Raw genomic sequence first — 23,723 nt, 5'->3', positions numbered from 1 at the left:
CCTTCGAACTATTTTAATATCTTTGAAATCTTGGCGAACTCTTGGAAATCTGTGAAATACTTTGAATCTTTTGAAACCTTTGTGAAATCATTTAAATATTTTTATATCTTTGGATTTTCTTTTAATCGTTTAAAATCTTTTAAATATGTAGATATCTTTGAATTTTCTATTAAATATGTTGATATTTTTCGAATTGTTTTGGAATCTTTGTGAAATCAGAAGAAAAAAACTTTCGAAATATGTTGATGTCTTTGAAATCTTGTTCAACCCTTGGAATACTGTCAAATAATTTTAATCTTTTGAAATCTTTCAATATTGGGAATGGTACGTCACCTGGTGACAAAAATTCGAACTAGAAAGAATAGGCACGATTTTTAAGATGCATTTTAATTTATGCATAAAAGTGTTTTAACCATTTTTTTGTGGAGTTTAAAATATTTATTGGATAATAAAAATAATTCTTTATCGGTAACAAAGTATTTTAGATGGAATTTACATATTATACAGTGAAAATCCACATTTTTCGACAGAAATACGTTTCTAAAAAAAAAAAAATTTCTCTTTATTGTGATTTTCAAAAGATTATAAACTTTAATGGACTTATTTTGAAGGAAAAATGAACTCAAAGTAAATTTTTATTAATTTATACATTAAAGATTTACTATTCACAAATCTGATCTAACAGTAAGGTTAGAATTCGTCTTTAAATTCCAGTCGTCTATTATTCATATTCTTGGCATAATATAGATCAAATTTGTCACTACATACGTTAATTAACGTTTATTTAAGCTTAAAATTAATTGAAACTCACATGTAATGATTGTTTTTTTTTTAAACCTATTTCACAAAAATGTGTTTTTTTTTCACTGTATAAGATGGAAATTCTATCTACAACTATTTATTTTGAATGATTATTAGTTTTTAGTATTCTATCATTGTTTTATACTTCACAAAACAATCATAAAACACTTTGATGCAAAAATTAAAATACACATGATTAAAATTGTACCTACTCTTTCTAGTTCCAGTTTTCGGCACCATGTGGCGAAATGGTCGACCATCATTCCCAATATTTTGTAATCTTTGTGAAATCATTGAAATATTTTGATACCTTTGAAATTTTGTTAATCGTTTGAATCTTTTAAATATTTTGATATACATATTTTGATTGAAAACAGTTAAATCTTTTGTAAAATTAATATTTTTGAAACATTAAGAAATGTACGTCAAATCTTTGGGAAATCATTGCAATATATTGTTTTAATTTCAAACTGTTCCACCTTTCAAAATATTAATCTTTTGGAACCGTTAATAAATTAAATTAAATCTTGGTGCAATCATTAAAATATTTTGGAATTTTTTAATTATTTGGAATCTTTTATATATTTTTGATTTGTCTATTATACACTATAAACTCTTGAACTCCAAATAAAAATATTTCAAGTTTGAGCATCTACAATATTTGACATTTTAAAAAGCGGGGTGGCCATTTCAATCCAGGAGAAAAAATTACGCGGTCTATTCCCGGTTTGAAAAAATTAGTCACGGTCATTGAAATTAGAAAATACGAAATCTTAAAATTAAACTGCAAATTATAGAACAAGAATTCAAAAGAGTTGCACAAAATAGAACTATTTTGAATTTTAAATCTTTAAAATTGAAGCTTAAAACAGTCTTTAATTCAATTTTTTTTTATTTAAACGCTTAATAATTTACACACGTATAAAATGAGAGCTTTCAACACATTTCAATTGAACAATTTAAAATTATGTGCTGTTAAACTGCATTATTTTAATTTTTAAACTTTTATGAATTGAACAGTTTAAATATTTCTGATAAAAAGTTATAAATCTTCGTTGTCATTTGCAATGCTCTAAATTGAAGAATGAATCAATACAGTTTTTAAATCTTGAAAACATTTTAATCAATTTTAATATAATAACATTAAAAATTGAACACTAACATTTTTGTAACTGGACACTTTCTAAATTAGGAGTTAAATTATTTTAGGTTTAAGTTGTCTTAAACAGACAATTGCTCAATATTGTTTAAAAATCAACACTTTCACTTAAATTTTTAAAAATTTGTAACGTCTTACGTTTGAATTTAGAACTCTGAAATTTTAATAATTCAAGGCTTATCTTTTTAAACAATGAAGTTTTACATTGTTGAGTTTTGAATATTTGATTTATAATTGTTGATTTTATATATTTCATTTAAAATTGTTGATTTTAAATAAACAAATAAGGATAAATATTTTAAAATTGTTCTTTTATTTAATTATAAGTTTTATATTGAATGAGTTCACAAAGAAATATTTTAGACTGGATTTTATATTTTGATTTGAATTTAAATTAAAGTGTCTTTTAAAATCAATTAATGTTCAATTTTTAATACTCGAATTACAGTTAAGCAAATTAAAACGTTTTTTATTACCAAGTTTCATTTTCAAACGCTTTTAATCGTTTAAGTTTTAAAAAGTTTATTAAATTTTGTTTTGTTGAAAATATACGCTTACAAATGAACATCTAAAATGGAAAATTTTTAAAGTTAAAGATTTAACATCATTTTTTAATCGAAGTTATTTGAACCCTCAAAGGGCATACTGGGTGCAAAATACCCAGCAACTTATTTGCGCTTTAACATTACGTACCAAATTCAAGAAAATGGAACATATGGCGCCAGATTAACAAATGACATGAACACCTATTTTTCTATGTCATTTTCACACAATTTTGATTTTTATCATTTTTATACGCAGTTTAAAATCAATAAAATCGTTTAATCACGCAAAGTACGGTGTTTCATTTTTCATTGAATTGAAGCTTTTATTTTTTAGAATAAATATCTGCTTTGGAACGAACACTATAAGACTAATTTTATTTTTGAAGCGCCGTATATCTCGGAAGTATTCAAGTAAAATTTTAAGTAAAAATATCAAAAACTTAAAAAGTTATGAATTTTAAAGTGAAAGAAGTCATATTTTAATTTTTTCCAAAAAGGATTTTTCGAAACTACTTTAAATTTCAAAAACTGTTATGAAACCCTTTTCTCCTTAAACTAAATACATTCAACGTCATTAATTTTTTTTCTTGTAGAAAACTATCCAATACCGTCGGCACAGCACACGTGTTAATACCCTTGGGTACCTGACACCCAGTATGCTTTTTATGTAATTATACGGAAGTGTGCCCTTTAAGGGTTAAATTGCATTAAATCATATTATATAAAATTTATGTTATTTTAAATAATTTTATGGATTATTTTTCTAAAAATTTGTAAAATAATTCACCTTTCCTTGTCGAGAGGCCAAGCTGAAAACATTAAATTTCAATGGATTCAGCGAAAAAATATTTCGGCCTTAGTTTAATTTAAATCCTAAAGAATTTAGTTTGAAATAGGTCCAATAAACACTTGTAAATTTTGTATTGGTGAGATTTAAAAAAAAACATTTAAGACTGCTCCACACTACTTTATAAATTTAAAAAATATAACGACCTTTGTCTCCAGGTTTCATATCTTCAACATGTTTTAAAATGTTTCAGCTTCAAGGTTTTTTGTAATGTTTTTTTCTATTGGACTATTTTTCAGTACCTAAAACTTGGTTTTTAAATATTTATATTTATGATATGATATATTATTTTTTATTTTCTACTTTATTTATTTATAACTAATTTATTTTCTTACTTTAATATTATACAGATGCATTTGATTATTATTATAGACGAACCAAAAATATAATTTTAATTATAAAAAGGATTCTGTAAGTTAATAAAAAAAATAACATTCTCTACTCGCGGCAATTAATTATACTTTCGAACAGAATAATTTTGTAGGCGCAAAACGAACAATGGTTTTTATAGTTCTGACATACAGTCTGATTTGAGAGAGTTTTCCACGTAATTTAAATATTGTACTTTAAATATCGCTTATTTAAAGAGAAAACGGGAATTTTTTGAGATTTGGCAAATTTCAAAAAAGAGGTAATGCTGGAGAAAAACTGATCTCTGTCATTTAAGGCTTGCAAAGTATTTAATAAAATTTTTAATTTCAGTTCAGCGGAAGAAATTAAAGTGGTAATAAAACCCTGGATTCGGGTAGATGGATCTTTAAATCGACGAGTCCTTGATCGAATGATGGGAGCTGTTTTATCTTATTGTATAAAACATCCTGGAGCAACATTGAGTAAAGTTCAAAACAGATTTGTTCCAGCACTCCATCCTTTCCACACTAGAGAATTAGTGGAGGTTGGTATATAAAATAATGTAAATCATATTTCATAAAAAATTTTATACTATAAATGATTGGACAGATTAGTTTTCTAAAAATTTTAAAAATTATTCTAACATAATGTGTCTGTTTACCCTACCTGGAAAACCTGGAATTGTCAGGCAATTTTGTTTAAAGTCAGGGAATTTTTTCACAAGTGTCCCTAATTTTTTCTTTTTAATTGCAATATAAATTTGAATAACAATAACTCTGCATTGGTAAAAGTAGCTTTACATTCCTGTATTTAACTTTTTTTTGAAATTTTGTTTTATTTGAAATTAATTTTTTACCTGAAAATTTTAATATGCCAGTAAAATATTCAATCATTTTGTTTAAAAATTCATCTCTTTGCTCGAACATTATTTTTTTTTATATACAAAATAAGATATTTAAATTTTGCTAGAAAAATTATATTTTTAGTTGAAAATTTGTTTTTTCTTTTGTTGGAAATTAATCTTTCGGCTTAAAATTAATTTTGCATACAAGAATTAAATTATTCTAGTTAAATAATTTTGTTTGAAAATTCGTTATTTTGGTTAAAAATTTATCTTTTTATTTGAAAATGTAACTATTTTTTAACTGAAAATTTATCTATTGAATTTTTGGTTGATTATTTATTTTTTTTGATAAAAATGCGTGTATTTTGTTTAAAATTCGGCATTTTTGGTAGAAATTTATTTTCTTGGTCGAAAATTTATTTTTGTTTTTTATTTTTGTAATTAAATATTTTTATTTTATTTTCAACCTTAATTTTTTTTAACTAAAAATTTAACTATTATATTTTTGCTTCAAAGACATATTTTTAGTTCAAAATTTGTCTTTTTAGTGGAAATTAATCTTTCGGTTTAAAATTAATTTTGCGTATAAAAAATTATTCTAGTTAAATAATTTTATTTGGAAATTCATTAGTTTGGTTTGAATTCAACTATTCCATTAAGATACATCACTTTAGTTAAAAATTAATCTTTTTATTTGAAAATGTAACTATTTTTTAAGTGAAAATTTATCTATTGAATTTTTGGTTGATTACTTTTCTTTTTTAGATAAAAATGCGTGTATTTTGTTTAAAATTCGGCATTTTTGGTAGAAATTTATTTTTTTGGTCGAAAATTTATTTTTGTTTTTTATTTTTGTAATTAAATATTTTTATTTTATTTTCAACCTTAATTTTTTTTAAACTATTATATTTTTGCTTCAAAGATATATTTTTAATTCAAAATTTGTCTTTTTGGTGGAAATTAATCTTTCGGTTTTTATTTGAAAATTCATTTTTTTTTGAAACTCAACTTTTCCAATTAAGATACATCACGTTAATTAAAAATTCATATTTTTATTTGAAAATGTAACAATTTTTTACCTGAAAATATAACTATTCAATTTTTGGTTGATTATTTATCTTTTTTATTTAAAAATGCGTATATTTTGTTTGAAATTCGTGTCTTTTGTTTAAAATTCTGCCTTTTTGGTAGAAATTAATCTTCTTAGTTACAAATTAATTTTTTTATTTTTATAATTAAATATTTTTATTTCATTTTCAACATTATTATTTTTTAAACTGAAAATTTAACTATTATATTTTTCCTTTAAAGATATATTTTCAGTTGAAAATTTGTCTTTTTGATGGAAATTAATCTTTTGGTTGAAAATTCATTTTTTTTGTATAAGAATTCAATTATTCTAGTTAAAGAATTTTAGTTAAAAATTCATATTTTTTGTTTGAAATTCAACTATTCTAGTTAAGATATATCAGTTTAGTTGAAAATTCATCTTTTTTCTTTAAAACTCAACAATTATAGTTGAAGATTCATCAATTTAGTTAAAAATTTATCAGTTTGAAAATCATTTTTTAAGCTGTAAATTAACCTATTCTATTTTTGGTTAAAAATAAAACTACTTGTTTGAAAGTTAAACTTTCTGTGCCAGAATTCATCTTTTTGGTTTAAAATTCATCTATTCCCGTTAAGGAATCATAATTTTAGTTGAAAAATCATGATTTTGATCACAAATTTATTTTTGGAGTCCTTAATTTTGTACTCTTGAACTATTTACTTTCAACTATTAAAGTTGAAGATTCATAATTTAGATGAGAAGTTATATCAGTTTGATTTAAAATTGATTTTTTTTTTACTTCAAAATGTAACGATTTGGTTACAAATTTGTCTTTTTTTATTGGAAAATTCAACTGATTCGTTGACAATTCATGTATTTTTTTGAAAAATTGTCTTTTATGTTAGAAAATTAATATTCTTGCTTGAAAATTCAAGTATTCCAGCCTGTGTTTGAAAATAAAACTACTTTGTTGAAAGTTCATAATTGTAGTTTAAAAAATCATTACTTTGGTTGAAATTTTGTTGTGGAAAATTCATTTTTAGTTCAAAATTCTACTACTTGGGTGAGAATTCATCTATTTTGTTTAAAAAAATCGTCTTTTTTTGGTATAAGATTACTATAGCTGGTTGAAAATGCAGTGTTTTTACTTGAAAAGTGAGGATTTTGAAGCAATTTAAATTAAATTTAATATAGTACCCAAATTAATTTTACCTAAATATACATTGAATTTTAAGTAAAAGATAAAATAAACTTTTTTTTAAATTATTTACATTTATGGACTTGAAAAGAAAAGTTAAAAAATGATTAATGATCTCTTCAGTATTATTTAAGTAATTGAATTCCTAGTAACTGAAAAAAATATTTCATAAAAGAAACTCTGTAAAATTAAAATTTATAACGCTACCGAATTGGAATGCTTTCGAATTTGTAGAGTTCGAATTAATTTAATTTATTCACCTGCAGATGCTCGTTGAATTGGAATGTCTGAACGTGCAAGTCCTGAAGGCGCCTCGAGTTTCTCTCTTCACGAAACCAGTTAAATTACACTTTTGTAAGTATTTACAAACGTAATTTGTTATTTACAGCAAAAGATAATTAGTTATCTTTAATATTTATGTATTTAAAAAGTATCTAGCCATTACTCTCATATTTTATGAAAACCGAGGAGCATTCGAATATCTAAGGCTGACTAACAAAAAGTTTATTCCCAATCATTTTCCACTTATAATAATAAATAATATTCGAAACATTTTTCTAATGTTTTATATTCATAGATATCACTTGTATTTAGTTGAAAAAGATAAAAATCAAGAGTGAAGTTCAATATTTTAAAGCTGGATTACTGCTTTCCGTTAAAATGGTTAATCTTACACTTACGAAGATTTTATTATCGTTAAAAATTAATTTATCAACGTTGATTCCAAATAACTTTTAATAATTATCACTAATTTTGCATAATATGTTTTATAAAATATTCGAAAATGCTCCATATTAATTTATTATTCATTAAAATGAGAGATTGTTTTGAAACGCTGAAATCAAATCATATAAATCGTAAAAATAGTAATTTTTCAGTATTGCTATACTTTCCGAAAATATTTTTGAATGCTTTTTTTTGTATTATCAGAGTTTTAGTTTTTAAAATATAAAACTAAACTGTTATAAATTTCATTAATATGTAGAATTTAATATAGATCTTTTTAATTTAAAAATGTTGACAATTTTATTTATAATATTTTTGTTATTAAAAAGAGACTGTTATTTTAGTATCATAATCATCTTTTTAATATAAAAATATAATAAAAGCATACTTTTTTGCCAATAAATGTTACTCTTGGAATATAATATCGGTCTCAATTATCGTGCTTTAAAGATGACATATTCCCCCTTTGTGATCTTCAGTCTTTAAATTTTACAACTAGGAATAACTGCACGTACTAAAAATTTAAATTTTGAATGCTTTCAACTTGTAAATGTTCAATTTAAAACGATTCCTATGTGATATTCATCTTATTATTTAATTTTCAACCCGTTCAAATTTTAATACTTATATTAAAAAATCATCCACTTTTTTCACAATTTTTTTTATGAACTGTCTGATTTTAAATAAATATGATTTAAAATATTCAATATTATTACAATGATTCTTATTTGAAAATAATTTAATTTTCAGAAATCAGTTATTTCTGTTTATGGTTAATTTAAATTTTAAAGAGATACTAACACCTTAAAACCAAAATTATATTTGTGCGTTTCCAATTTAAAATTGTTTGAATTCTTACAATTCTCATTTGAAAAATAATTCAAATTTCGAGTTGTAAGTCTATCAGTAATTGAAATTTACAGTTGTTAAAGTTAACGCTCTAAATTTGAAGTTGTTAAAACTTTATATTTCTTCTTAATAATATTAAGTTAGGAATGCATTAAATTTGAATTTATATTATTGGTTTATATTTAAAAATCGTTAAAAAGTTAAAACTATTGCATTTTTAGCAGTCAGCTTTGATATTTTGGAATATTCAAACTAAATATTAGTCACAATTTTAATCATGACTTCACAGTCGTTCAATTTTAAATGATTGAATTAAATAATTTTGAAATTGTTACTATATTAAAAATTGTTGTGTTTTGAACATATCGATTCTATTCCAAATTGTTGCACTTTTATCTCTGTAGTTTCCAATAATTTCAAATTTGAAATCAATGAATTTGAAACATTTGGAGATTTTAAATATTTTCAATTCAAAGATTAAATTTCTAAAGTGTTTCAATTAAAATGGTTTAAGTTGAAATATTTAAATGTTTAACAAAAGCTTTCCGTTATAAATTTTCCAATTCTTCCATTGTAATCGATGTTAATAGATTTACATTTGATTTGAAACTCATTGTCAATTTAAAATATTTCAAGTAAATTAAAAAAATGCAAAAGAACTCCAAAGAATTAAGGGAATTAAGAAAGAATTAAGGGAATTAAGAAAAGAGGTAAATCTCTTCAGATCTTTGATGCCCTACTAATTTTTAACCAAAAAAGTGAATAATGACTACAAAACAATTCAAAAGAATTTAATTTTTTTTGAAAATTGAATTAATCAATTTATTTCAATACAATTTGAGTGAATTTAAGGACAACGAAAAGAATTCGACGAAATGCATTTAAAATAAAACTGAGTTTAAAACTAAAATCAAGTGAATTCAAAAAATTCAAAAATATGAAAAAATGTATTGAATTGAATAAGTTTTAAATCGGTTTAAACAAGCTAAAGAGAATATAAAAGAATGCAATAAAATGGATAAGAATTGAAGGGCAACGAAAATAATTAGATGAAAATCATTAAAAATAAAACTGGATTTAAAACAAAATCAAGTGAATTGAAAAAATTCATTGAATTGAAAGTTTGAAATGAGTTTAAAGAAATTAAAAATAATGTAAAAGAATTTAATGTACAAGATTTAAGTACATGAATTTAAGGTAAGTTTTAAAGACTCCAAGATGAATTAAACAAAAACTTTTTAAAAAATCTATTTAATGGAATCAAATTAAGTGAATTTATAAGAATTCAAAAGTATTTAAAAGAATTCAGAATAAATTAATAAGAATTCTGGGCGAATTCCAAATAAATTGAAACAATCATTTGAAAATCTGTTGAAATCTTTGAGACCCTACGAAATCCCTCCCTCTTTGTGAATAAATTCTTTGAAATCCATTAAAATATTAAATTCACTAAAATCATTCGTAATCCCTTGAAATTGTTAAAATATATTGAAAATGCCTTTGAATCTTTTAAAATACTCTACTATATTTAAAATATTCCGAATTACCTTCGAACTATTGGAATAAATAATAAATTCCTGGAAATCTTTTAAATTTCCCTAAAATATTTCAAATTCTTTTATATATTTGGAAATCCCTCGACATATTTTAAAAGCTCTTGAAAATGCCTAGGACTCTTTTAAAATAGCCTAAAATATTTCAAATCCTTTGAAATCCCAGAAATCACTTAAATTAATTAAAATTTTTTGTAATCTTTGAAAATAACCTTCAATATTTCGAATCCCTTAAAATCGTTTAAAGTTTTTTTAAAGCTCTTGAAAGTACCAATGAATATGAGAAAATACCACAGCATATTTTTAATCATTTTATCAATTAATCCTCAGGACCAATTTAATAAAAGTTGTAAAAATTAAAAAAGAATCCATTGAATTAAGTAAAATATGGCAGGCATAAACAAATTCTTAAGAATGACAAAAAATTTAAAAGTATTCAAGATAAATTAATACGAATTCAGGGTGAATTTAAAAAAATTAATTCTTTAAAATCCACAAAAATATTATAAAATCCTGTTTAATTCTGATATAGTTTCTGAAACCTCTGAAAATGTATGAAAACACATTGCGAGCTTGAAAATCCCTTAAAATATCTTAAAAAATTATAGGTTCTGTAAAATCGTTCCATATCTTTTAAAATTCTAGAAAATGCATTATTATTTACAGGACATAAAGGTCTTACGATATTTAAACCAATTTCCGGGGATTTCAATGATTTTATGGGATTCCAAAGCTTTCAAGTTATTATAATACATTTTCGTGCATTTCAAAAAATATTTTAGAATTTCACGGGATTTTATCATATTTTAGTGAATTTCAAAAAACTTATTCACGATAAGTGAGGTATTTCTTACATTTTCAGATATTTTAAATTACTTTTTGGAATTTACCCTGAATTCTTATTGATTTAGCCTCAATTATTTTTAAAAAATTAAACAAACTTTAATTCACTTAAATTATTCTAAATGTACACAATTTTACTTAATTCAATGGATTTTTAAAAAGTTTTTATTTAATTGATCCTGAGAATCAGTTGATAAAATGATCAAAGGTTTACAAATTTTTTCAAGTATTTTTTCAAATTCTTTGGCTTTCTGAATAGCTTTAAAAAGTTTCGAAAGATTTTTAATATTTTAGGTCATTTTATAAGATTAAAATTAATTTTTCAATTGATTTTAGCAATTTAAAGGGATTTCAAAGGATTTTAAATATTGGAGTGTCACTGAAAATGATTCCCAGGCATTTTCGAGAGATTTTTTAATTTATGAGTGATTTCAAAAGTTATCAAAGGATTTGAAATATTTTACGAAATTTTAAGTAAATCTCATAATTTTTATATTTATTTCAGTAGTTTATAGAGATTTTAAAGACTTTTTTCTTTAGATTTAAGGGATATTTAAAAAAAATGAAGTTTATAAGATTTTCGTAGATTTAAATGATTTTAAAAGCTCTCAAAGTATCTTAATACATTTTCCAGGATTTCAAGTATTTCGTAGGGTTTCAAAGATTTAAAGATATTTTTTAATGTTTTTGAAGTTCGCCCTGAATTCTTTTAAATCCTTTTGAATTATTCCTAAATCACTCAATTTTACTCAATTTAATGGATTTTTAATTTTTTGTTGTTAAATACATCTTGAAGTCTCTAAAACTCATTCTTAAATCCTTAGACATTTTAACAAATTATTTTTAATTATCTTAACTTTCAACTTATTTGAAACTTACTCAATTCAAGGAATTTTCGCATATTTTTAATTTTTTTTAAATTCACTGGATTGTTCTTTAATTTCAGTTCGATTTTTTATTAATTTCATCGAATTCTTCTAATTTCCCGTAAATTCTTGTAAATTAACTCAAATTTTACCACAATAAATGGATTTTTTAGATTAAATTTTTTCCAATTCACTTGAGTTCTTTTGAATTGAATAAAAAAATATTGTGGTCTTTAGTCACTTCTTTGGTTCAAGATTAGTTGAGTTTCAATGATTTGAATTTTTTTTTGGAATTCACCTTGAATTGTTTTAAATTATTTGAAATTCTCTTGATTTTTGTAATTTACTTGAATTTTTCTCAATTCTACTTAAGGGCATGTGATACTTGACGTCCGTTAGCATGTTCGCTATCATTTCCAAGATTTTAAAGGCAAAATATTTCTTATGCTAAGAAAAAAAGCCGGGGGAACCTAAAACTGGTAAAATCGACAATTTTCTAAGTATCACATGCCCTTAATTCAATGGATTTTTTTTTAATTCTTAAAAGTAATTAAGCCTGAAGTCTTTTAACCTTACCTTGAATTTTTAGACCTTGGATCAAATTGTTTAAAATTCCTTTGCATTTTTAAAGCTCATTAAACATTTTCTGTATTCAGTAAAGTTTCTTCATATCTTTAAGGACATGTGATACTTACAGTTTCCCCGCCTTTTTTTCCACAAAAATGAAAATTTTTAAAAACTGAATTCGGAGATGCTATAAAATATCATAACGGGCGTCCCCAGACTCTTTTTTGAGGGATAATAAAAACAAAAAATAATTGTGCTAAATAAAAATGTTATGCATATGCATTATTTTGAGGTTACGTCGTTTTTCATCTCTGCCTTTCCGATAATCTGGAAATTATTTATGAAATAAACTTTTTTTGTTTGCCTGCAAAAAGGGTTAGTTCCGGGAGATTAGTTACTATGTTTATTTGCAAGTCCAAATTTTTTGCCAAAAATATTGTGTAGTTTGGAAATAACGCACAGTAGAATTGTAACATACATAACCTCCAAATGTACACACGTTCTTAGCAATAACAAAAAATTTTAAAAAAACACAAATAAAGTGTGCGGGGACGTCCGTTAGCATGGTCGCTATCATGTCCCAAATTTTTAAGACAAAATATTGATTATTAAAGAAAAAAAGCCGTCGGAACCTATAACTGGTAAAATCGACAATTTTCTAAGTATCACATGCCCTTAAGTTATTGTAATTTGTAATTGTAATTTATCTATTAAGTCCCTAGGTCTAAACTCTAAAGAGCCCTCTCAAACTATTGTTCCAATTGACTTGAATAGTTTTGAAGTCTTGTGAATTTATCCGGAATTTTTTACGCTTTTAGCACAAAAAAAGTAAGCTACAGTCGTGACAAAAAGTACCGTTTTAGTCCCTATATTTAATCCCACAGAGACTGTGAGGCCTCTAGGGGATATAGGATCCAGTCTGTGAGGCTTGCTTTTGCAACACGCTTTGATCCCGGAAACTGACAAAATTAAATTGAATTCCTAATGCAATTCTTTTATTTGAATGATATGTGCTTTTTTAATTTTCAGCGGGAATCCCCGGCTTGGCCCAGGATGAGGAATTAGTGATTGAATCCGAAATTGGAGCAACTCTGCGATTCGGTACATACTTAAGCAGCAAAACCTACACTTCCGATTTTCTTTCGTAACTATTTGTAATATAATTAATGATTATTTCTTTTTTTGTCATGTAAAATCGCACATCGAATGTGTTCGATTGGATTTATTTAAGAACTAGTCGCTTATTGGCTAGCTGTGTGTTTCCTGTTACATAACTACGAGGGTGTTTAAATGTTCAACAACAGAATAATAAATTAAGAAAAATACACATCAATATTTGGAGTTATAATACGATAGATTTCTTTCTGCAACTGTAACAGTCACTCAACTACAACAACCGAATAGTGATAAATGTTCCGGTCACGTTGTCACTGTTAAAAATCATTTCTTCCAATCAATTATTTTACATGGTTATGAGCTTAGCTCTGTAAAATCTGTTTATTTTTATATTCCGATGAAACTTCTTAATTGCATGCACATAAGTGTACCTTATCCCTTAATAATAATCTTTCTAACGATGCAATAAAAATCTCAATAGATTATTATAAATCACCCAATAGTACTGATAAAAATAGTTACGAACGCATAATAAATCGATTAAGCCTATGTGGATCTCACTCTTGAAAGTGATCTTTACTACTTAAAATTAGTAAAGTATAAGAAATCATTGCTAAGTAAACCACGTCGTACAAAAAAAGGGCTGTGGTTCATTCGAACTAATAAACAATTACAAAACACTATCTGCGTCTGGAATTGAATGATTCCTCCTCATAGAGAAGAAGATCCGCGTCGTTAACAGTGAAGTTTCTAATTTTTCAGAAATTGGACAGCGCGATTAGATTACTTCCTTCACTCGGAGATTATTTTCTAAATCTCTGTGGTCCATTTACAGTAATCTGTCTTTATTATTGCTCCATTCGATAGTCGTCAGACACAGTGTGTAGAAATTGGCAACAATGATCGAAACGATCTGAGTATATCCGTTTCAATCGCAACGCAAGTGGTCAGATGAAAGATAGGAAAGTATAAACTGAGGTACAGTCGCTGGAATTTAGCCAGCTTCAGCGATTGCAGTGCCTGTTGCAAAAATTTTACGCAGAGATTCTTAATGTATTATCCAAACTGCGCTTTCTTAACATACACGTCCAAAACTTATTATTATTTTTTTTTACGTTTAATCGGTACCTAGCAAGCACATGAATCCCCCTTTCCGTTGTTCCTTTGGTCGCTGGTGAGTTTAATCTGGTCTGGAAATTCTGGGAATTCCACCTGCAAATTGATTATTGGATTTAGATTCTCTTAGTGTAGACATTTAAAAAAGGGACTGTTCAAAAACTACGTTTAACCATCCTGGCGGGGGAGGGGAGGGGGCTAAAATTTTTGCGACGGAAGGAAGAATGTGAGTAACAATTTTTTGAAATGCTTGAAAAATTTTAAATTAGTCATTTTATTTTACAAATAAAGCCGAGAGGAAAGCATCTAAATGAAAGGATTTGTAAATAGTATAATAATATTATACGAAATGCAGATTTAAATAAATAATAATTAATTAACAATAGTAAATAATAATAAATACAAGTATAAAATTCTTGTTGCGAAAGATTTCACAACGATTTGAATGATTTATCAAAGATTTGACTGTTTTAAAATCTTTCGCGAAGATTTTGGACAGATTTAAAAGATTTTACAAAGACTTTAATTATTTCCTAAAGATTTCATAAATATTTCTAAAATATTTTTTATATTTTTCAGATTTCTAAAGATTTGACATATCATATACTTTAATGATTACTCAAAGATTGCACAAAGATTTTTAATAATTCGCAAAGATTTCGAATACATTTAAAAAAGACTTCAATTGTTTCATAAAAAATTCCGATAGATTTCAAAGATTGCACAAACATTGAAGTGATTTCGCAACGACTACAATAATTTCACAAATATTAACAAAAATTTCGCAAAGATTTCTCATAGATTTAAAAGATTTTACAAAGACTAGAATTATTTCCTAAATATTTAAAAAATTTTACAAATGTTACCAAATATTTTTAAAATATTTTTAATATTTCATAGATTTCTAAAGATTGCACGAAATTTTGACAAAGATATCACAAAAATTTCAATAATATCTCAAAGATTTAACAACGGTTTGAATGATTTATCAAAGATTTCACTGTTTTCAAATCTTTCGCGAAGATTTCGGGCAGATTTACAAGATTTTAAAAAGACTTGAATTATTTCCCAAAGATATCACAAATATTTCCATAATTTCACAAACATTACTAAATATTTCGCAAAGTTTTTGGGTAGATTTAGAAGATTTTACGAAGACTTCAACTATTTTCCAAAAATTTGAATAATTTCACAAATATTACCAAATATTTTAAAAATATTTAAAATATTTTAAATTTCTAAAGATTGCACGAAATTTTGACAAAGATATCACAAAAATTTCAATAATTTCTCAAAGATTTCACTGTTTTTTAAACTTTCGCGAAGATTTCGGACAGATTTATAAGATTTTACAAAGGCTTTTATTATTTCCCAAAGATTTCACAAATATTTCGATAATTTCACAAATATTTCTAAAATATTTGTAATATTTTGCAGATTTCTAAAGATTTGACAACAATTTCAATGATTTTATAAACATTTCACAAAGATTTCCAATGCTTCGCAAAAAATTCGGATAGTTTATAAAGACTTCAATAATTTCACAAATATTACCAAATATTTGTAATATTTTGCAGATTTCTAAAGATTTGACAAAAATTTCAATGATTTTATAAACATGTTACATAGATTTTTAAATGCTTCGCCAGAAAGTCGGATAGTTTACAAAGACTTCAATAATTTCCTAAATATGTTAACAATTTAACAAAGATTTCAATGATTTTGAAAAAATTTCAATCATTTCAAATATATGATCAAATATTTATAAATTATTTGAAATATATCGTAAAGATTTCGTACAGTTTAAGAAGATTTCATAGACTTAATTTATTTCCCCAAACATTTCAACAATTTAAAAAATATAATAAATATTTCAAAAATATTCTGTTTCATAAAGATTTCAATGATTTCGCAAAAGATTTCAATGATTTCACAAAGATTTGAATGATTTTCTAATAGTTTAAATCATTTCAAAAATATTATCAAATCTTTATAAAATATTTCGCAAATATTTTTAACATTCGATAATAATTGCAATGATTTCACAAAGAATTTACAAAGATTTCAAATGTTTGACGAAGATTTCAATGACTTGCCAAAGATTTATTACAATTTGCAAAGATTTCGGGTTAATTAAGAAGATTTTTTTCGCTTATATGCGATCTAAATTAATAGAACTCAATAAGAAAATTCAACAATTTTTCGTTTAAAATTAATTCTTTTTTGTTACAAATTCAACTACTTTGTTAAGGTCATTCTTTTTGTTAATCGTTCAATTTGTAGTTGAAAAAAGGGCTTTAGTTTACCAATGATTTGGTTGAAAATGCATGCTAATCAATTTTTTTATTGCAAATTTTTATTTTATTTTTTGCTTGAAAATTAACTTTTTTTCTTAAAAATTCAAATGCTTGATTAAAAATGCGTCTTTTAACTTTCTGATTAAAAGTGCACTTTTTGGGCGAAAATTCATATTTTTTAGTCTAAACTTAACTGTTTTCTAGATAATTCACATTTTTGGTTATGAAAATTTAACTACATATTTGGTTGAAATTTTTTCCCTCTTGACTGAAAAATCTTTTTTGTTAAAAATGCAAATGGTTAAAACTAAATGTTTCAGCGGAAGATTGAACTATTTGATTAAAAATTCGTCTATTTTAGTTGAATTCAACTATTTCTTATTTAAAATTAAAATATTTTTGGGCAAATATCAAATATTAACTTATTCAAAGTTGAACTTCATAAATTATTTTGTTGTTGATTTATCATTTTTGTTGAACATTCCTCTGTCTTTGGTTGAAGTTTGACCTTTTTTGTTTAAAAATTCGACCATTTGATTGAAAATTTATCTTTGTAGGTTGAAAATTCAATTATTTAGTTGAATATTCAACTTTTCGGATTGAAAATCTCTTTTTTTTGGTAGGAAAGTTCAGGGTGGAAAATTAAACTATCTTCTAAATAATTTGTATTTTTAGCTTAGAGATTCAACTATTTGATTAAAAATTACACTGTTTGTGGTTGAAGTTCATTCTTTTTCATTTGAAAATTGAACTATTTGGTCAAAAATACGGCTTTGTAGATTGGAAATGAACTATTTTCTTGTAAATGGAACTGTTTAATCTGCTTTTTTTTTATTAAAAATTAAACTACTTGGTTGAAAATTCAACTTGTCGGGTTTAGAAGTCAACTTTTATATGAAATATTCGATTTTTAGCTTAAAAACTCAACTCTTTGATTGAAAATGAAATATATTTCGACTTTTAAATTTTTCGAATTTCATATTGACTTGAGTATGCTACCTATACGTGTTTTATTTCAGGCGTTTATCAAATGAAATCGAAGAAAAAATTACAGTTAAAGAGGGCCTAGTTTTGAATGGCCCCTAAAAAAGTTGTTTAACAAAACTTTCTAAAAGTATTTACCTCACTCTCTTGGGCTAGAGCGTTTTTTGCTATCGTTTGAAAAGCTTGCTCAACGTTAATTCCTTCCTTTGCACTTGTTTCGAAATATGGGATATTGTTTTTGGATTGACACCACTGTTGAGCTCTCTTCGTGGATACCTAAAAAAAAAAAGAGAGAAGAAAACACCCATTATAGTTAAAAAATGATTATTTGAATTATTCATGAGATTTAGTGAACTTACGGCTCTATTTTCAAGTTCGACTTTATTTCCAAGAACAACAAACGGGAAATTGTCGGGATCTCTTGGCGATGCTTGTATTAAAAATTCGTCTCTCCATGAATCTAAGGATTTGAAGGAAGTTGGTGCTGCGACGTCGAAAACAAGAACACAACAGTCGGCACCTCTGTAAAATGCTACTCCGAGCGATTGGAATCTTTCCTGTCCCGCAGTATCCCAAATCTAAACAATATATAATGTAAATATTAATGATTTTGCAATAGATTTATATATTTTAGATTAAATGGGAACAGTAAATTATGTGAATATTTACCTGCATAGTAACTATCCTATCGTCAACCATAACTTCTTTAGTAAGAAAATCAGCACCAATAGTAGCTTTGTATTGGTTGCTGAATTTTTTGTTTACGTATTGATTCATCAACGACGTTTTTCCAACGCCTGAGTCTCCCAGGATGATTACTTTTAGTAGTACTTTCTTGCGAGACGCCATTTTGCTACTTCTAGTCTGTCACAATCAGATCAAATATAATCTTAAGCGGAAGAAAAAGTAACTTCGAATTTCGATCAAATAAGGGTGGACGAAAAATTTAATTTTGAAAATTACCTGATTTTTCCCTGAATAATTTTTCAGTATCACTTTTATTAATATTTAACAAACAACATTATAATCTTTTATTAATTTTAATATAGAATCTTGCATATATAGAATAACACAATTTAATATTTTGATTTATACCTTTTTTCTTTTTTATTCTCAGGGCCGCCACAATCTAATTTACTTGGAAAAATGACCAATGCAAATAAAAAAGTGAATAATATGCAGAATTTATGTGCCTACCGTTCTTTTGAATTTAGAAGAATTCGATTTAAAAGACTTCAAAAGAATTCAATTTCAATTCAAAAGAATGTAAATTAATTGGAAAAAATTAAAATAAAAATGCAAGTGACATCAGAAAAATTGGAATGAATTTCGGGAAATTAAAGGAAAACGAGAAAAATGCAATGAAATTCATAACAATTTAAAGCTAATTTAAAAAATCAAGAAAATTATTTTAAAATATGACAAAATTCATTTCAATGAAGTAAGTAAGTATTTGATGAAATTCCTAATAATTTAAGGTCACTTGCAAAGACTTAAGATAAATAAAAAAAATTAAACAAATTGAATTGAGTAAATTTAGAAGAACTCTAAAGAATTTTGAAGACTTCAGGGTGAATTCTAAATGAGTAGGAAACAAATATTTTGAAATACATTAAAATATAATACAATTCCCTGAAATTCTATGAAATACGATATTTCCTGAAATCCTGGACAAATTATTCAAATACGTTGAGAACTTCCAAATATTGTAAAACCTTATAGATCCTGCAAAATCGTTCCATATCTTCCAAAACTATGAAATTCAATACTTTGAAATCTCTTCAAATTATTCTATTCAGTTTAAAATTACTTGCAATCTTTTGAACATCCCTAAAATATTTCAAATCTTTTTAAATGTTTTAAAGCTCTTGAAAGCGCCGTGAAATCTCTAAAAGGCTGCGTTCAATCGTCCACAAAATTTGGAGAGTTGGAAAAGGAGGTGGACTAGTTCCAAAATTTCAGGACTAACCAAACCTTTGAAAACTATTTAACTACTTGTCTTTTAAAACAGCCTAAAATATTTTAAATCCTTTAAAATACCATTCAATCACAGAATTCAATTGGACTTGGAATCTTTTAGAATACCCTGAAAAATTTCAAATCATTTAAAAGTGTTTGAAATTCCTTCAAAAATGTGTAAAGTTCTTGAAATTTTCAAAAATGCCCTAAAATCTAAAAAATTCCTTCAAATTATTGAAGAATTCTCGAAATATTGAAAAATACCCAAAAATATTTCAAATGAAGTGCTTTTTACAAAAATTCCCTAACTTCTGCAATTTTTTCCTTCAAAATCCGACTTTGCCTGATAAATATCACCAAACCTAACCAAATCTAAGAATTTTTTTGACCCGACTGTTTTTGGAAAAACTCTAATCATACAATTGATAATTAGCTGATGATTATAGATTATTAAAATCAGAAATAATTATATAATTTCGCTTAAAATCTTGTTTTAAACATAGGTAGAAATTAGAAAATTAGATTTTCAAGCAGACAAAATTAACCTCAGGTTATCGAAAAATAAAATTAAAAAAAAAAAATTGATTGGGTATTTTTGCCGCGATTTTTCCAAGGAACAACTATGCTTTTTTCATTGTTTTCATATTTTGATTCGCTTACAAGAAAAACTGAAAAAATTAATTTTTGTAAATTAAAAATTAATTTTTTAATAACGACCTGGTGAAAAATTTGTCAGGGTCTGTGTTTGCCCAAAAACCCGGCTATTTGTACCGAATTTTAGCACAAATATTTAATAATTAGGCAAAAAAAATTTTGGTGATAAATAAGAAGCCTTCAAGAATTTACAATTTTAAACCGTAAAAACATTTTTTTTTTCAAATTGAAACATTTAGGATTGATAAACTTTATTTAAAAGGGTTAACAATTAAATAGGTCTTTATTGGAGGCTTTTAAAAATGTATTATTGCTCAATTTTCAATTGAAGCATTCACTGTTCAGCAATTTTGTATAAGAAAATCTTTCAACTTGTACTATTTGAAACCTAATGTTTAAAATATTGGGTCACTTAAATTTTAAAGCATTTGAAATACAATAAATTTAAATTTTAAGAAGAAGAAATGAAACAATTCTTAATTTTTGCGACTTAAAACATAAACAATTGTATTTAATCTTAATTGTACCAGTTACAAAACGAACTATTTGCAATATCAATTAAGTGTTGCAGTACAAAACTATAGATAAAAAAATTTTCACCGAAAATGTATTTATTATTGCATGAAAAAATCTTTAAAAATTAAATACACATTGTAATAAATGGATTTTTCGAAATTTCAGTTTTTGATACATTAATTAGAAAAAAAAGTATTTAAAATATTAATTACAACTTTGACGCAGTAGCATTTTTCTGGGGAGAAATTGTTTATTTTTGAAAAAAATTGAAAATTTGATTTTTAATTTCTATTTAAAACCAAAATTGAAACCCATGGAATTTTAATCATGAAATTCTCGGTCGATTTCCTCAGAATTGGCCAAATTTGTTCAAACTTTGACATTAAGGCCCTTTAAACTAAACATATACATTTTAAAAGCGTTAGAGATTTAAAAAATTGAAATTTTAAATGCTCAAAATTGTCCATTCTTAATGAGTAATATATTTCTACTTATTAAGGTTAAAAAATGAATCATTTCAACACTTGTTGCCACTGAAATCGAGCACAATGGAACCATACTGATTATTGTGATGACAATGCCAAAATTCGTACGATTTTTAAATAAATTTCAAAGTTAAATTATTTTTCTAAGAGAGGAATTCCTTTTTTTAAAGGGAGAATTGATATTTAAAGTACTCAGAAAAAAATGCAAAAGCTGGTTTTTTAATTCCCATTTGTAAAAACTGGAAGGATCACGAGCTCAAAATACATAAGCATTATAAGTCCTTTGAATTGAAAAACATTAGTTATTAAAAGTTCAATATTATCAAGTTTCGCCATCTTTCCATTTCTAAACATAAAAATTAATTCAAACGTAAATTTTCAAAAAATACCACCCTCGATCAAAAGAGTACAAATAAATTCAAAATTGACTAACAATAAGAAAATTCAACACTCTCTTAAAAAAAAAAAAACAGTATAAAAATAGGGATCAAAATGGAATGAAAAATTATCATAAAAAACGTGTAAAAAATCATACCTTTTAATCAAACTGGCGTTCACAAAACGACGACAAAATCCAAATTTTCTCGACTACAAAGTCAATAACATCCTCGAAGTAGAACGCACTTACTGCAACTCTGCTTCAAGCTGGTAGACAAAGTAACCTGCAAGTCAAAGAAGCTTATATGAAATACATTCTTACCCTAAGAATGTGATAATAAGGCTAAGAAGAAAATTCCAAACGCTTTGATTAGTGAAATATGCACAAAAATAAAAACAACGCTCCGTCACAATCATCAATACAAGCTCACTTTCTAACAATGGAAATTTTACTACGTAGAAAAGAGTCGCAGAAAAATATTGACAACACTAAAGGCGTTTTCGGACTCACTTAAAATATTCTTGCCAATACTCTAAAGGATTATAATTTTCAACTTTTGAAACACTCAACAACTGGTGACCACTAATGATTCATCGAACGTCAATAGGAAAAATACACCCCTTTTTAAATGACGTATTATCGAAAAACTGTAATTGCTCCGAAAAAATCTAAGCAAAAATATTTCTCAAAACTACACATTTCATTCGAAGAAAAAAGTCTAGTTCTTGTTGAAAAAGGTTATTTAAAGATATGACGTTATTGGAAAATAAATAGTGATATCTCAACAAAGTCCTACTCACTCAATAGTAAGGCTCTGAAACCTGTCAACACGCGATCTTGAACTTTAGGATATTTCTGAATACTAGAACGTCCCTTCGCAAAATATCGATTTATGAGCGAACACGAAATATCAGTCAATTCGCCGAATCGAGAAGCAGAAATTTCCTTAAAATCACTTGAAATTTTGAAGATAGGGAGCTAAACGATGCGACTGCTTCGACTGCACACAAAGAAAATGGCGTTTCAGAAAAATCACGAGAGTAATCAACGATGTCGTCACCTGTTCGCTAGATCGATTCGTTTTTCTCGAATTGTCGATGAATCGACTGTAGAGCAACTTCAGGTGTAAAAGGAACGCATTTACGCATGTGTAAAAGTGCATAGGGCAAGTGTAAAAAAAAACCTTGTCAGATAAATATTTGGCTTAACATTTCAAATTTCAAAACAGAAGTGATTTTGGAGCAGACGATTTTATTTGGGGATTCAGTTTTATTTTTGCATTATGTTTGGCAAAAAAGGGTTTTGTATGTATTGAAGTTTTACTCACAGAGTTATAAAAAATGATGTGCTCTCCTCTTTCGTTCATTAACATTCATTGACAAATTGTTACGAGTTACGACAATGCCAATCACAGTTGACAAAGAATTACATAGCATGACAAAGAGATCACTTGTGATCTCGTCTTTCCCCCTCCTTCAATATTTAAAGGGTTCAGGGACGTTCCGTGAATTTGGAGCACCTTGTTATTTAACAAAAATATTATTATTCATTACATTTCTCTTTTTTATAATATTGTAATCAGTTTGGACAAGTTTTGGAGGGTAGCATGTTATAAGAATGAAAGTTTTTGAAAATTTATATGAATAATAAACTTGACATTTTCAAACAATTGTAACTAGTGAACAATTTTTTTACGGCTCTGGGGCCATCAATAATTCCAAGTCGGCTGGCAGAGATGCGGCTGGTCTCAGTATTGTTTCTGGAATAAAAAACCGCACGTAGAGAAATTAATGCATGGATTATTTTGTGTCATTTTCTGATTTTGTTGTTGTTTTAAAAATTGAGAACCACTTTCTTGCTTTATTTTGTGGAATTATTAATTTTTTCTCTATTCAAGATTCGACCTTCACCTTACAGCTGTTATTATTCTAAGAAAATCTTGAGTGCGATGGTGGTGTAATGGTCAGCATAGTTGCCTTCCAAGCAGTTGATCCGGGTTCGATTCCCGGCCATCGCA

The 23,723-nt window shown here is 25.8% G+C and overlaps 2 protein-coding genes and 1 non-coding gene across 6 annotated transcripts in view; 2 read left to right on the top strand and 1 right to left on the bottom strand.

Annotated features, from left to right (window-relative positions):
* LOC117171939 (general transcription factor 3C polypeptide 1) overlaps positions 1-13,545 on the top strand; it is a 41,380-nt gene extending 27,835 nt beyond the window's left edge. The window contains exons 9-11 of the mRNA XM_033359612.1: positions 4,055-4,247; positions 7,063-7,150; positions 13,230-13,545. Of these exons, the coding sequence (XP_033215503.1) occupies positions 4,055-4,247; positions 7,063-7,150; positions 13,230-13,348 (400 nt within the window). The 3' untranslated portion in view covers positions 13,349-13,545. The remainder of the gene's footprint in view (positions 1-4,054; positions 4,248-7,062; positions 7,151-13,229) is intronic.
* On the bottom strand, positions 13,536-23,159 carry LOC117171940 (ras-related protein Rab-7a). 4 transcript variants are annotated; one of them, XM_033359616.1, is made up of 7 exons: positions 22,507-22,733; positions 21,863-21,989; positions 18,383-18,577; positions 18,073-18,291; positions 17,852-17,989; positions 14,445-14,528; positions 13,536-14,336 (listed from the first exon to the last, which is right to left on the bottom strand). In XM_033359616.1, the coding sequence occupies exons 3-6, from the start codon at positions 18,560-18,562 to the stop codon at positions 14,445-14,447; spliced, it is 621 nt and encodes a 206-aa protein (XP_033215507.1). In that variant the 5' UTR covers positions 18,563-18,577; positions 21,863-21,989; positions 22,507-22,733; the 3' UTR covers positions 13,536-14,336. The 4 variants fall into 4 exon arrangements, with proteins under 4 accessions (XP_033215507.1, XP_033215504.1, XP_033215506.1 ...); XM_033359613.1 differs by lacking the exon at positions 22,507-22,733 and adding an exon at positions 23,034-23,159 and having other exon boundaries at positions 13,536-14,528; XM_033359615.1 differs by having other exon boundaries at positions 13,536-14,528; positions 18,383-18,572; positions 22,507-22,734.
* Positions 23,160-23,651: 492 nt separating this feature from the next.
* On the top strand, positions 23,652-23,723 carry Trnag-ucc. Its single transcript has one exon. It is a non-coding gene; the product is annotated as a tRNA-Gly (tRNA).

Source organism: Belonocnema kinseyi, chromosome 4 (assembly GCF_010883055.1).
Source record: "Belonocnema kinseyi isolate 2016_QV_RU_SX_M_011 chromosome 4, B_treatae_v1, whole genome shotgun sequence".
Classification (NCBI taxonomy): Eukaryota; Metazoa; Arthropoda; class Insecta; order Hymenoptera; family Cynipidae; genus Belonocnema; species Belonocnema kinseyi.
The sequence above is the reverse complement of the archived record's forward strand: the minus strand, read 5'-3'. Positions and strand labels throughout refer to the sequence as shown.